This window comes from Toxorhynchites rutilus, chromosome 2, assembly GCF_029784135.1.
Source record: "Toxorhynchites rutilus septentrionalis strain SRP chromosome 2, ASM2978413v1, whole genome shotgun sequence".
NCBI classification, from domain to species: domain Eukaryota; kingdom Metazoa; phylum Arthropoda; class Insecta; order Diptera; family Culicidae; genus Toxorhynchites; species Toxorhynchites rutilus.
Genome location: NC_073745.1, coordinates 74,843,906 through 74,860,592, shown reverse-complemented (window position 1 = coordinate 74,860,592; position 16,687 = coordinate 74,843,906). Strand labels below are relative to the sequence as shown.

General features: G+C 41.4%; 1 protein-coding gene across 1 annotated transcript in view; it reads right to left on the bottom strand.

Annotated features, from left to right (window-relative positions):
* LOC129770328 (calmodulin) overlaps positions 1 to 16,687 on the bottom strand; it is an 89,395-nt gene that overhangs the window by 26,285 nt on the left and 46,423 nt on the right. The window contains exon 3 of the mRNA XM_055773066.1: positions 4,615 to 4,857. Within this exon, the coding sequence (XP_055629041.1) occupies positions 4,615 to 4,857 (243 nt within the window). The remainder of the gene's footprint in view (positions 1 to 4,614; positions 4,858 to 16,687) is intronic.

The following is a 16,687-nucleotide window of genomic DNA, read 5'->3' as shown; positions in this document are numbered from 1 at the left end:
AAAAGCAGTCATCGGCTCGTGAAAGGGATATCTATATACGGATGGGGGTGGGGACAGTCAGTGTTTGCGCACCAGTGTAAAATACGGACGATATGACTAGAAACAAAGAACTTCATACAACTTGAACTCTTTTCCATAGTGAAATGGGGGGATGGAGAGATCCAAGAGTATCCTCGAATGCTCCAAAGTAGTTTCATTATGCGAAATTATGGATATTTTTCCCATCCAGGCCTAAGTGGTATACCGATAAGAGCAGCTCGACGACGACGACGGGGATGACAATGATGCCGACAAAACGGTTTTGGTGACCTTGGGAGAATGACAACTGAAGCTTTGGTGCTGCTTTTTGTGGAGGCATTTAACATTCCCGGTATGTTTTCTAACATTGCCATTGTAGAACGAACTCATCGTCGCCGCGTTGTTTGTGTTTATCCGGAGCACACAATAATAAAAATAGTCTATCTGCAACCGGAGCGGCGGAATCAAGCACACTGCAAACATTCACAGCGTGACTTAAGCGCACAGCCCGAGCCTGCAGAGAGAGTGGTATCATAAATCGGTCACGAGCCGGATGTAGCATGGCATTGTATCGGATCCGGTTGGAGCTCGGATTAAGGGATTTTCAAGAATCTGGATTGTTCTGGCACTGCGGCGGAAGAGAACGTGTACTGCATTGCAACAAACATTGACATTAAATTGTACACTCATTTGGGTTAGGCAATGGGAACACATTTCGTTCCGACTGTGCGCGCGACTGGGGTGGTAATTCATCACGCCAATAAACCCACATGTGGTGCGCACTTGCCAGCGCGACAGAGCCAATCACTTTTCGCCTCTCGGATACACGCTGGGATGTTTGCGACAAACTTTTTCATTTTAGTAGCGCATCTTCGCTTACGCGGCGGCTGCATCGCGTTGGAGGCAAATTGCTCTCGAAAAAGGAAAAAGCGAAAGACGCCGGAACTGTCACTTTGGCCGCCACACGCGACATGCATGTGGGGGACGAGTTAGCGATGTTGAGAATTTCGGAATTCACGAAACAAAACCGGAGGATCTAATTCAGCGGTACTCAACTTTTTCATTCGAGGAGCCACCAACAAATATTAATCATGGTGTCGCGGGCCGCCAAAAAAATTAAGAAGGGTAGTGTCCACAACACGACGGCATTGTTAACGTAGGACTACAAAATTATTGCCGGCAAGAACAAGTATTATAGAAATTTAAGAACGAAATTCTTTACTACAAACATTTGAATGCTTTCACTGAGTGAGGGTCGCGAACACTTTGTAAAGTAATAAAACACCAATAGCTTTCATAATTTCTGCATTAACATGTGCTGTTGATTGCTCGCTGTCTGGAGCGACATTGAAACGATGAAATTATTGAAGATCCTTAGTTTTTTAGTATTTCTTAACAAAATTACATTTTCAACGCTTCCAAAAACAACGTCCCGAAGGACACGCTGAACGGTAACATAAAATCCGAACTGAATCGGATGTGTTGGGGTGGTAGAGACGACAACAACAGCTGCGTAATAAATTTCCACGTTCTGTTTTCCACCGAAGCACACAGCTCTCAGCACTAAAAAATACCTTCTTCATATCCGGCTTAATGCACGGCAATTTGACGTCACTTTAACCTGGAAACAATGCTTCAATTCACGAAAATTTTATTGTTGATCGGATAAAAGTCAACAATGAGTCATTCATGATTTAAAAGACATCCAGACAGTGGCAATGATCCTTTCCAAATAACCTTCCACAAAGAAGAGTGCATCAACTGCTGGCCAATCTTGACTGAGATGGCCCTTCAAGCAAGCTTTTGAAATCCTAAAAATCTGTAAATATTGGTATCTATATTTACATATATTTTGGATTTCAATAGTTTGTTTTCAAAGCAATTTTTAAGCTATTGAATGAAGTTTTTGGGTCAATAGGTAACAAACATAACTCATACACATCTTTCGAATCAACTGATTTTCCTACCACTTCGTTCAGCCGACAAAGCTGTATTAACGCTCAAAACTTGAAACTTACACCCCAGTACAGATGCAAAAACACAGAAGGACCATTCGCCTTGGAACGAGAGGTACGTAGGAGCAAATCAAACTGCTACATGGAGCTGTGTCAAGACGTCGATGCAAATCCTTGGGGTGGAGCATATCGAATCGTGATGGCGAAAATCCGACGTTCAACGACTCCCATGAAATTATGTCCGAAAAAACTCGAAGTCATTGTGAAAGGACTCTTTTCGGAACACTACTCACCAACGTGCCCACCTGCACTGGAGGAGGAAGCTGAGAACGCACAAGTCACCAACGAAGAGCTCATCGCGATTGCAAAAGGTCTGAAGATGAAAAAAGCACCCAGTCCCGATTCCTAACGTGCATTGAAATCGACGACACACGCTTTCCCCGACATGTTCAGGATGATGCTGCAGAAATGTCTGGACGATGGTCACTTTCCTGTGAAATTAAAATCCAAAAGCTGGTGCTGCTTCCGAAGCCAGAGAAGCCACCTAGAGATCCAGCGTCGTATAGGCCTTTTTGTTTGCTGGATACTTTAGGTAAGGCGTTGGAGATGATTATTCTCAACAGATTGATGAAATGCACGGAGGGTGATCACGGATTATTGAGAATGCAGTTCGGATTCCGGAAATGAAAATCGACAGTGGACGCTATTCTGTCAGTTATCGAAAAAGCTCAGGACTTGCTTAAACAAAAACGAAGGTGATCGTTACTGCGCGGTAGTTTTGGTCGATAGTAGTGACAGCTGGGAGGCATAGGCGCTACACAGATTCAAGGTCCCTGGCTACCTGGCACATGATACCTAGAAGTTATTTCCAGAATCGGATTCTGGTATACAACACAGACGGGGGACAGATACTGAAGAAAATCTCGGCGGGAGTTCGACAAGGTTCCATCCTAGGCCCACTGCTTTGGAACACGATGACGAAGGTGTACTAACGCTGAAGCCACCCTAAGGTGTGAAAATCGTAGGCTTCGCGGACGATATTGTAACAATGGTGATCGGTGAGACGCTCCAGGGAGTGGAAATGTTGATACGCACGGTCGCCACTTTGCCCGGAGTGTGGAGATGTGGAGGAAACACCGGAGTGCGTCGTTTTTGTATGTCCCAGATTCACCGCAAAACGCGAGGGGTTGCATGCCTTTCATGTGGAGAATATCGTGGAAGAAATGTGTCGTGCCGAGGGCACTTGGAACGCGGTGAATAGCGCCATCACAGAAATCATGTCTGAATTACAGCAGGGATGGAGGGCCGACCAACGTGCTAATAACGTCCGATTTGAAAAGGGGTACCCCCACGTGAGGGCTTAGTTTTTATGGGTACGAGCCCCACACGACGTCTTGACCCGTCCCAGATAAGGCTGGTAGAGCTTTCCTAACCTCTTTTAACAAAAAAAGAACTGTCCGATAGACGACATGATATTCGGTGCCGTTTCTCTACTGGACAAAAAATGCTCCACTGTTTGCGATATCTATCTTCCAATTTTCCTTAGCATCGAGAAAAACCACTGTGTGACATCAGCATTGAGAAAGACTGCAATCTGCTAGCTGGAGCGAGAGTATGACTTGAATGATGATATTTTGAATTGTAAAGGTTTCAAAATTTCCCAGTTCACATCACATCTAGCCTCAAGGCATATTTAAAAAAACGAACTAAAATCTCGGCCTTTAGAATGGTCACTTGGAAGGCATTACTGCCGTCTGATCGCTAGCTGAATGACTGATGAATCGTTAATGTTGTGATCTGAAATCGCGAATCTATCGTTTATACTCAATAAATTGAAAAGAGGCGGGGCTTAAATTGCAAATTTTTCTCTACCCACACCGTCCGTATAACGAACGTTGCATTTTCATTTCGAGCGAGCGATTCATGCGCGCTGGCACCTCGATACAATAGTTGCTCGTTATTGACAGGACCAAGCAAACCATTTGTCATGACAATGTTATGCGAAAATGCGAAAACAGAATAGAAACTGAGAGAGGTTGGCGCTCATACGGTATGAGGCATGATGTCGACGCCAACCTCTCTCAGTTTCTATTCTGTTTTCGCATGTCATTGTCATGATAAATGGTTTGCTTGGACAGGACTTATAAGTAAGCACACAAATGGACAGAACAAATGTATAAGAAAATTGGAATGCTCCCATTTTTCTGTAATTTAAACCATTTGCATGCGGATCATCAAAATATGTTCGCAGTGTTTTCTGATTTGACACAATTTCAGTAATTCTACGTAATCCAACGTCAATATATAGGCAATGATTTTTTAGTTTTTTGCGATCATTACACATACAAAACGGTTTGAATCAAGTAATACTAGATGGGCTAACCACGCGGGCCGCATGCGTTCCGCGGGCCGTAGGTTGAGTATAGTTGATGTAATTTGCAAACGATACACCACAACTGCATCCGTCAGTACCTCTCCGTGAATAGTGATTTTTCGCCTGATCAAGAGTGGCGCGAATCCAATCATCCAACCGTCTGGTCGCTGTCTGTGCGGTGCAGCCGATTGGCGAACGTCACCGGCACACGCTTCACAACACTGCATGAGTGTATGGTGTTCTGGCGCTCGAGCGGCGAAAACTTACCTTCATAATTAACTTGGCCGTCGCCATCTATATCGGCTTCACGGATCATCTCATCCACTTCCTCGTCCGTTAGCTTCTCGCCGAGATTGGTCATGACATGACGCAGCTCAGCTGCCGAAATGAAGCCGTTGCCGTCCTTGTCGAAGACTCGGAACGCCTCCCGGATTTCTTCTTCGCTATCGGTGTCCTTCATTTTACGAGCCATCATGGTGAGAAACTCGGGGAAGTCGATCGTACCGTTACCTGAAGAGGGAAAAGACAAAAAAGGATTAGCGATGCGAAACAATTGCAGGGTTCAACAGATGCGTAGCATTCGAGGAAATTCGAATCAATCAGCTCTGAACCAGTTGCTGGCGGCTTCTACGAAGAACATGACAAAAACGAGTCACCACCGCTAAAACGGTTGTTGTGCTACCCATTAAACGTTCAGCCGAGATTGCTTTACGACACACCGTTTTACATCGGCGACGAAATTGCCAGTGCTTGGGCACCTCGCAGCAGCTAGCTAATTTCATCACTCGCGGATTGCATTTTCCGCTTCACTCAACCGCGGCGGCAGTGAATGGTAACGATTGGTGGACAGACGCGCGCGTTTAATTGGTGGTTTTGTGCTGCTGCCGTATTGTATTCGAGCAAATGCTCAAATAGTGGGTGGAAGCTGACACGCGCAGTGGTGCCAGCTATTCTGAGAACTCGGCGCGCAACGGCCGGTCGGGATTTCTTCGAATTATCAATATAATTATTATAAAACTGCATACAACACTTTACATCAATAAAATACATATTTTAGGAGTTTATAAACAAACAGTGCTTATAATCGATATCCTCTACTATCTCACTCTGGCATCCAGGCAATATTCACCTCGCACTTGTGTGTGTGTGTGTGTATCAACAAGCCGATGATTGAAAACTGAAAATTCTCGCAGAAGTGAAACCTGTGAATCGACCAAATTGCCGCTGCTGCCGTTGCCGGCCAGCCGCCAGTCGACCACTACTGCCTTCCGGAGATTGGCAATAGTTCCCATGCTGTGTTGTTCCGTCCGTCTGACCGTCCACATCATCTCAGTCCATAACACCCCGCGCCCTCTGAGCGCACCAGTATTTTAGCTTAACAACCAGCTGCCGTTGCTGAGGTCGTCTAAAAATATCAAGTGATCGTTAAATCAGTTAATAAACACGCAGAAATTCGCCAAATGTTTGTGCGCCCTCTCTCCCCCTCGACCGTGGCGCGTTTTCCAGAAGGGACCAGAATGCGTGAAAACAGTGGGTAAAGAGATGGACGAAATTTTGGATTTTGGGCGATGCAACATATTTAAAGATTTTTCTAGGGTTTATACCCATATTATTGCATCTTTTATTTCAGTCATTTTTCGTCGTTGGATAGGATAAACTCTGGCCGGAACTCTGGAATAAGAGTGTACCATGTAACCTGCCCAAGGGGCGTTTTAAAAACACACCTGCTGATGTTGAAAACAATGATAACATAATTGGAATAGCATTAACTCCAACAAGAGCTCGTGCGTGACTCGTCCCAGTCGGGAGCGACAAAGTTTACGTGCCGCTGTTGTTCATCTCATCGTGTTACACAATTGTCCGTGCTTGCATTTGACAGGTGCACACATAGCACATACAAATTGTGTTCTATTGTAAATCAATTGTACAATCAGTTCGATAAGGTGCGGCGGCGGCGCCAGTAACATACCCTGTCATAATCAGGTATTAGATCGTGTGTGGAGTTTTGATTCACGTGAGGCTATTGCAGACCGATTCTACGTGCGTTCTTATCTGTTGATCATCAGCATTCGTAATTCGTTCTTCTGTCTTATCTACGTCTGATCGTTTCGATAGACGACAAAGGATTTGTTTGTACACCATACCTGTATATTGACATAATTCAAGGAAAAATATTGGTTGAAACATTACAACTATTACCATGGATTGAAACGATTTCCATAATTTAGCTTTTTTCTAAACTTTAAATGCCTCTTCATAGTTTCTTTGTTTTGATTAGGGAAGATGGACAAAGAATCATTTTGTCTTTCAAATGGGCAGAAACAGCTTTCCAGCCGTTAAGAATTCGTGTTTAGCTATCCCCAAAATAATAATATCTGATTGATAACATTTCTTAATCATTAATCAATGCACCATGGCTCCGCCTCTCCGTGCCTGCGCTTGCTCGATTCTATCAGGTCGTAAAGAAAGTTCTTGCGGTGTTTGTTACTTATATTGTAAACGATGTATTTTGAAATAAAATTTGCTTATAATGCGTTAATGTTATATGTCATTTTGAAGCGCGTTTTTTGCTCTATCTATTCGTTGCAGTGATTTTGTTTAAAAAATAATTGTTCCACTTTTTTCAGGACTTTAAACAGCATGGAAAAAGGAAAATTCGCACGGTTTTTTTTGTTCCAGTTCAAGCTAAGCCGAAAAGCAGCGGAGACAGCTCGCGATATCAACGACGCGCTTGGCCTATGGACCACTAACGAACGTACGGCACAATGGTGGTTCAAGAAATTCCGCAGCGGTGAGGAGAGCCTTGAAGATGACGAGCGTAGTGGTCGATCATCAGTTGCTGACAACAACCAACTGGGAGCTTTAGTCAACACCAATCCACACACAACTGATCGAGAGCTTGTTGCAGAATTGGATGCAACGCCTATGCCTATTTCCAACAACTTGAAAAAGATAGGGAAGTCAGAAAAAACTCGATAAATGGGTACCTCACACACTGAACGATAATAAAAAAAAACGTCGGTTTGAGGTGTCTTCTGCGCTCTTTCTGCGCAACAATAACGACCCTCGATCGAATTGTGACGTGTGATGAGAAAATGATCCTCTACGACAATCGACGACGTTCGGCTCAGTGGTTGAACCGCGATCAAGCTCCACAACACTATCCGAAGCTAGCACCTCACCAAGGTTATGGTGACTGTTTGGTGGTCGATTACGGCAGAGAAGTACTGCCAAGAAATCGACGAAATGCACCAGAAGCTCCAGCGTATATACCCGAGATCGGTCCGTATGAAGGGACTAATTATCCTCTACGACAAGGCCTGCCGCACGTCGCACAACCGACCCTGCAGAAGTTGAACGAATTGGGTTACGAGACTCTGCCTCATTCAGCATACTCACCGAACCTCTCGCCCAACGACTACCACTTTTTCAAGCATCTCGACAACTTCCTCCGCGATACCGATACCAAGAACGACTTCAACGCTTTCGTGGTCTCCAAAGAACCGGATTTCTACTCAAGCGGCATAAATAAACTCATTTCTCGTTGGCAGAAATGCGTGGATTGTAATGGTTCTTGTTTCGATTAATAAAGTTTATTCTAAGCGGAGTTATGTTTGTTTGAAGTTAATGATTAAAAACCACAAGAACTTTCTTGACGATCTAATATTACGTAAGTTGCATTCTATTTCACCTAAATTCACGGTTTTATAGGGGAGTAGCATCTACGGAGTTGTAGTGATAACATCTCCCATCCGAAGCACTCATCCAGTCATAGTCACCCATAGTCACCTGCATACTCTATTTTTCTATATCAGGGTAACAATATTTTTCGCCTTGACAAAGCTATTGCGGTTCGTACCGTTTATCATCCCACATACAGTCCACTGTTATGCGCTGGTATCACGAAACTGCATAGTTATCTGTATTATTGTTTTTAGCATGGAGATTTTGTTCTTGAACCTGCCTGAACGACAGAGGCGACACTGAACTGCACCGATCTGGTTGCGAATAGAAGACGAGCCAATGACCGGGAGGGACTGCACACGTACAAAGTGCAGAAGGCTCCAAATCATGACGAACGGCTGAATACGGTGGGAAAGTCACGGACCCGGAAACTGTACACCCAGATGCTGACGAAGCCTCATTGTCTCATCATGGATGAACAGACTTACGTCAAGGCGGACTTCTTGCAGTTTCCGGGGCTACTGTTCTTCACCGCCCAGCAAAAGTTCGATGTTCTGGAGGAAGTAAGGAATCAGAAATTTTCAAAGTTTGTCAAAAAATACATGATAGACATGAGCGATCTGCTCATGTGGCAAACGGAGTGCGCCGTTCGTGACTACCGGGACTGTAAACGGGCAGATCTATCTCAAGAAGTGTCTACAGAAGCGTCTGCTTCCTCTGTTGAAGTAACATCCTACGGATCTAGCTACGTGCTACTATCCATAGGATGTCCTGGAGTGGTACGAAGCCAACGGGGTCACTTTTGTACCCAAGAACATGGACCCCTCAACGCGCCGGAACTAAGGCCCATCACAAAATACTGGGCTACGAAAGCATCCCAAGGAGACCAAATCGGTGGAAGGCATGAAGAAAAAGTGGGTTTCCGTACAGAAGAAGCTGTAGCCAGATATTGTACAAGTATTGAAGTTAAATTGAATAAATCTGCCAAAAGCTTACTAATAGGTTAATAAAAAGGATCGGTCAATTAGGTTATTTTCTACAGCGATTTTCCCGTGATGCAATTTGATGTGGGACACCCTTTAATCCAGTGGATCGTGGTCTGGGCTACCGGATGGTAGATCATTTGCGGAGATGAAGTCTGGTAGGTTTGCTGCTAGCCACGTTTGCTGGATCCTTTTGACTTTATGTGCAGGTGCCGAATCCTGTAGGAAACACCAAGTATCGACGGCTTCAAATATGGAATCACGATGACTTCAAATAAGGAATCGCTCAACTGTGTCGTCCAACATTACCCTACCACACCATCCTTGAGGAGGGAAGTTGGGCCCTAGTATTAGGGGGAGGAGCTCTCATTAGCATCGTAACAATATCAGGCGTAAACACGATTTTTTTTGCCGATTGAATTTCTGTTTGATTGTGAAGATTTTTTCACCAGAAAAAAGGTCGCGACGGTGACCACTGTTTTTGAACCGTTTTAGGAGTGTTTTGCATCGTTCCAGTCGCATTTGTTTCCATCTGGGCGTCAATAAATGTTTCATATATCCTGTACGAGCCGAGCTGTAAATCTTCATCCAAAATACGACTAGGCTGCGTTTCATTTCGACTAATAGAAGAAAAAATGTAATTATAAAATGCTTCTACGAGCACGTTTCTATGGAAAAAAATATGCTTGAGCTTGAACTTGGGTGGGCTGTACAATTCGTAGTTGCTCTCCGTGATTGACTAGAACCAGCGAAATCGCACAAAGAACACACTGAATGACGCTTGGGAGTAGCTAATCATTCTCATTGTGCAAGTTTCGGTGATTCGCGCTTTAAATAGTAAATAACGACGCCGGCCACGTCCTTACAGTAACCAGGGGAAGGGAAGAAAAGTTAGTATGATATTCGCCGCTCGAAGGCCAGAAGGGTCGCCTCTATAGCGAGGTTCCCTAGCGTTTATAATGGAAGGGATAGTTGTTAATGGGGAGAGGTCAGAATCAGAATTCACTGATGTAAGTGATGTGATCATGTATAGGCGAACTATCGACCACTCGACGAAATAAAATTCTGAAAATCTTATAAGTCATAACACGCGGCAGAGATTATGTTTAGGTATCCTGTTAGTATGATTGGACTGGCTATATATTTTGTTATTTTATCGTACGTACGTATCTAAATTCAATCTCGACGGCGAAGAGTCTCATTGGGAAATCTGAAAAGGTAATCGAGAGAATTCCTGTGGAACCAATAAGACAGGCGATATGTTTTGTTATTCATCCCGCGTACTCTGTATCGAACTCTAATAACGATGATGGTGAGTTATTTTTAGGAAACCTGAGAAGATAACCGAGAGAACTAAACGGACGGAGAACCTCTAATCTGAGTTTATAAACTCAATCTAGTAGTTGGAATTGAAGAACTAGAAACCAAAAACTAATATAAATGTATAAATGCTTTCAACTAACTACGTTTCTAGCAAAAATATGGTGTATAATAGCAAGTTAGCAAGCAATTTGCGAGTGTCGACTCCATAGGGGAATAGAACATGTTTCATGGAAGTGATGAATTCTCCGTGTTCGCAGCAGAAGCTCATCCAGATGAAATATTTTGGATATAGGCCTCAACGTGTAACTGGAAAAACCATTTGAAAACGGAAAATGTTCAGAAATTCGAAAAAAAAAAAATGGAGGAAACTATCGCCTGAAATTTTGTGAATAAGCTGATTTGAGGAACAGACACAATCCACTTGGCGTAGTGCCCAAAATTTATCAGTTTCTAGTTATTCTATAAAGTTCTCCGGTCAATATGTGTCAAATTTCTAACCATAAACATACCGAGACGCTCCCAACGATTATGGGATTATGTGACATTCAAAAATTGGAACAGAAAAAACAATTTGCACGATTTCATCTAAATTACTTCTGAGAGGGGACAATACCGACAGAGCGCTCTCATTCTGAAATTGAAACGAAGAAGCAATAATTGAAATCGAAATCGATTTTACATTATTTGCGAAGGAGGGATTCGAGCCGAACTCCTGAACACCGCAGCCGACGACGACAACGATTGATAATGTTCAACAATCGGTTGTCGGTTGCTTGCTGCATGGTTTTGACAGGGGTTTGTTTGGTAAGTGTTCACAGACTCTAACTCTGCCGTGTCTGTCTTTCACGGTAAGTGAAATATTAACGCTCTAGAGACCTAATAAACATAGCAACAGCAAAAAAAACCTAAGGAAAAACTGCTTGTTGCCATTGCAACCCCCCTTTTTGGGGGCGGAAGAAGCGGGTGTCGAAACAACACCCACAACACCCTCTGCACAGAAAGGATATTTTGAGAAATAAAATATTCAATAGCCCCGACGCTGTTATTTTATGCTTTCGTGCAATAATAACATAGCCAAGGTGGAGGCGCGTTTATGCGCGATCGTGATGCCCGGAATGGAGGAAGGGGAATGCATGAGGTATGAATTGGTTTTATGAATACTTGATTTTTGATCGCTCGCTGAAGCTATAAAAAGTATTTTTCGTTGTTTGATTCAAGTATGCTTCTTTTTTTGGAGATTGAAAATATATACAGGAGGACTCTTTCATATCCCCTCGCAGATCGGAGGTAAATTTGTTATTCCGAAAGCTTCATATTTTTTTCCGTTTTCTTACGGTTGGATTCTCGACTGGTTTGTTCGATGTACGCCGCGAGTACTCCACAGGTGTAATCCGTGTATTATTTTGGTTAACGATTCATGTGGATTTTTATGCTTGTTATGTGGTGAGTATTTGCGGTCACATACAGCGATGTAGTGGGGTATGAATGCGTGATTGTTGATCACATTTCGGAAGCGATTGAGGGTTGAATTTATGGATGAATTGATGAAGCGAATAACTTCAGATTCACGTTTAGAAAAGGCTTAGAAATGAGTTTAAATCTTACGTCCCCCCACACAAGGGAGATAAAAATATTGAATCAGTTATCCAATAAAGTAAAAAAAAATCCAATGACGTCATTCGATGATAACCATCTCTTGTTGTCTTCCGGGAATCATTAGAGCACTGCAAGCATGAAATTTCATATTCAGGGAATGTTTGCCTGCCCTCGCACAGCAGGAAAGTTTTAATTAAATACTAGCCAACATTAGTACCCCAAGCCTTGGCCTCCCGATAATTTATCGCTGCTCGACGGCTCGCAAAACTTCAAGACTATATATCCTTCTCGCCGGTTAGCGGCAGCAGAATGGAACATTGTTTCTGTGAAAGGTCAATTTCATCTGCCATCACCCGCCCCGACCAGACCGGAAAAAGGAGCGGCATTTGAAAAACTTTTCCATATTTTCCATTCGTATTGTCTCTTCCTCACCCCGCATCCGAGTGTGTGGTGGTGACGGTTGTACGATCATCTGTTTGAATTGAAGCATAATAGATAGAAAAACTCTTTCAATTTTTTTCAAGTTGCCGAAACTAGCGGCAGCAGTGGTTTCCCGAACTGCAAAATGTCAAACATGTCGCTCCACTCCAATTCCACACTGTATTGTGTTGCGCTTGTGATACCAGGTGCGTCACCAGATAGCAATTTCCGTGCTGATATAATCAGAAGACGAGTTTGGGGTTTTCCAGAAATAGCGACAAAAGAACTGATTAGGACGATGGAGAGCGTGAAAAGTCGGCATAACCAGCTAGCGTGCAGTATTTAGTTTCAAACGATGATGATGACAACCGACAAAAGTTTGTGGCCTGGTTATAAATTTTGTCTTTTGTATGCTTCTAACGTTTCTTCTGCCATTCATCCTATACAAAACTTTGAGAGTTGATAAAAATTAAATATTCCTCAAAATATTCAAACAAAGTTTAACACTAAACTTATCGATGTTCCATGTGAAAGTCGGACTCGATTATATACAGACTCGATTATATACAGTTTGGAAAAAAATATTTTTTTTTATATTTCAAATATGACTTATTTCAAGAAGAAATGCAAGCTTTCAACGTTAAGGTGTAATTAGAGTGGCTATTACAGTACAGTGGAGTAAAAATCGTGATTATTGACGATTTTGCTTCAATTTTCACTAGGAATTGTTTATATCGATATTGCAACCAAATTAAGAAAGATGGAAGTTGAGTGTCAAAGAACAAATTGTAGAGCGGTTAGAAAGCTTCAATTTAATTGATAGAAACAATCTAGTTTAATATAAATTTTTAGGATGAAATTAATAATAAATCATTAAAAATTATTAACTTTTAATTTTTTTACTTCCAGATGTTATTAAAATCCACTAATTTAGATGTTCCACTATTGTATACTGTACTAAATTTTCTCATCTTTCAAATGAAAGCAACAGAATCGTCTTCTGTAGCGTACTTTGTAATGTAGAGCCAGTTTGAGGCAACAGAGCCCGAAACAAAAAAAAAGTTCTATAACTCTGTCATTGTTGAAATTCGAACATATGCGTAGAAGGATTTTTATCATCAAATATGATCATCTATCACCTCCTGAGAGAAGCTGGATAAATTTATTTTTTTCATGTGAGAAAGGTGTTTTATGACTCTAAGGGGATGAATCAAAAATCAAATTCCTTTTCTATATTCAAAAAACAAAAAACAAGAGGAAAACAAATCACACAGTTTGTTTTGATTCTTGTACGTACAAAGATTAATTCACCTATCAGACAGTGTGGCGCTTCACCGACACGAGTTTTAGAATACATTAAAAAAAATAACAATTCAATACTGAAGTAAATGTATGAACGATGTGTTCCGATGAACAATTGAAAATATAAACATATATACGTGTATTTGCTTATGAAGAAAAATTATGAACATACGCGAGCGTAAAATGGACGAATTTATAACACATGCGAATTGGGGTTCTTTTGGTATTAACTAGTTCTTCCGCACAGTAACTCGTTGTTGATAATTCCTTAATATTGTCCATCGTTGATCTTTTTTTTCACATATCCACGTTGGAGAGCTTTAACCCTTCTCTTCGTTGGCCGTGGTATTTTGATTGAATGTAATACTTTTCCGTTTACTATTTTTGATCGCAGAAGCAGCCATGACAATGTTCCGAGTTCTGCAATACAATTTTCTCAACCAGTGTTAAAGTTGCTAAAACTTACATTATAGACCCATTAAACGTTGAAACAATAATTGTATTGATATCAACGCAATTTTATTTTATTGATTCTCATGGCATGAAACGCCATGACTCAGGAATAACATTTTAACATATTGAGTGATTTTTATAGCTGTTTCGATGATGTTGTCTAGCATCAGTGTCGAAAAAATAACGATGCTGTCACCAATACAAACAAACCCATTGCGGAAAATTGAAAAAATTAACTTCCAGAGCACAAGCTCGAGTTTTCCGACGTTTTTCACTATACATTGCGATGACAGATGAAAATTTAATGTCTTGTGAGTAATCGATTAGAGTTTGATTGATATTACTTTATGGGAAGTGCGGGAAAACGATCATTTTCTTCACACTGTTTAGCAAAATTATTGATTTTTGGGCGAGGGGTGAGGGAGGGAGATGAAAGAAATGAGCGCCATTGTGGCTTCCTTCCACCTTCTCCTTAAGCGATTTATACCACCATACATACATATGAGACTTACTTGCATACAAGAGATATACGAAACTTTGTATTACAGAGTTCACAAACGCAGACGCAAAAATTATACTTTTTCTCGACAACGACGTTGTTTTGTTTTTCTGGTAATCAGAGTTGGTTATTAAGGCGTCTCCAAAACGCCCTGATGTTAATTGTCGATCTCGAAAATTAGGCTTCTCCGCAGATGTAGACCTAAATCTCCACAAATACAAGATCCAATCGACCCAAGAACTCAAACCATTCTTGTAAAAGTTGTTGACTATTCTGCACATCGTATGATCTCTGATTGGTTCATTGAACACTTACTTCGTCTTAATGACTTAATTCAGCATCTAACGGCAGTCAAATTCATCATTGATCCGAAAATATTCGATCCATCACACCAAAAAGCTTTCGTGACCAAGATCTCTTCTGCAAATTCGACAACGGAAATATGGCACACTGTCAAAACTTGACAGTGACAAATGCCGCCATTGCATCCAGGTTATCAGGGCCCTATCTGGGCCAACCGATGATTCTCCTGAAGTCACTGAAATATTGACCCATCACAAATACGGAAGATCGGCAACATACTCAAGCCACTCAACAATTTGCGAAGGACACTACAACGGTACAATAAACATCTGATAGACCTAGAGAGGAGCTTCCGAGGTCGGTGCACAATGCATTGATGCACGATGTCATCTATGCCGTTTGTGCGAATGAATTGGAAGCGAAAGGAGCGTGCACGGAGGAAAAGATATACACTCGACAAAAAAATTAGAGGAACAGAGTGCGAAGTCGGAAATTTCAAGTGATTTTTGACATTCTGTAACATCGTGAAAAATCAACGCATATCGATGGGATGCGCATACTTCTGAAGCTACAACTTTCAGGTATTAGAATGTTTTACGTACATATTTTTATCTTGGTGTGTGTAGGTGTAGAGTGCAACAATACCGGGAAGAAATGAAAAATCGATTTTTCTTTGTTTTTTTCAAGAATATTCTGGACTAACACAATTTTTTGTTAACCAACTCAACAGCAAATCCGATTAACCTCATCAACCAGCTTTTATTTGGTTCTACAAACGTTCCTGTAGGACCTTCCCACACAGAGATATTTCAGTTTGAATGAAAAATTACCCCTTCGTCTTTGATGATGAATAATTTAATAAACAACCATCGCACCGCAAATCGAAAGGCAGTTTTGGAAGCTCCAATGAATTCTACACAAGGGTAATGTGTTTAAAATTACGAAAAATGCGAATCGTTCGTTCTGAGAATCGCGTAGGGTTTTGTACTTCTGATACGATTTGCGATTAAATGCTCCTTTAATTTACTCCAAACTTTCGAAAATCGGTTAGAAAAAACGGCTGTTTGTATCAATATGAAACATTCACCGATGTTTAGGGAATACACAAGGCTAAAAATTTGCCTGCAAACATTACAACTTACTGCGATATTTGCAGAATTACAGTGGATTTTGTAAAGCACTATAACAATTCTGTTTTTGGCACTTTTTTGAAATCGATGCAAAAAAATTAAATAATTTTTTTTTCGTCAAAGTAACAAATTATCCTTGTGTAGAATTCATTGGAGTTTTCAAAACTGCCTTTCGATTTGCGATGCGATGGTTGTTTATTGAATTACTCATCATCAATGGCGAAGGGGTATTTTTTCATTCAAACCGAAATACCTCTGTATTGGTAGTTCCTACTGGAACGTTCTTGGAGCCAAAAAAGCTGGTACATAAGGTTAATTGGATTTGCTGTTGAGTTGGTTAACAAAAAAATCGTGTTAGTCCAGAAAATTCTTGAAAAAACAATGAAAAATCGATTTTTCATTTCTTCCCGATATTGTTGCCCACTACATCTACACACACCAAGATAAAAATATGTACGTAAAACATTCTAATACTTGAGAGATGTAGCTTCAAAATGATGCACATTCCGTCGATATGCGTTGATTTTTCATGAAGTTACAGTATGTCAAAAATCACTTTAAATTTCCAACTTCCAACTCTGTTCCTCTAATTTGTTTTCACTTTTCTTCCCTGAGCGTGGAAAAAGAGCAGTAATATATGAATCCAG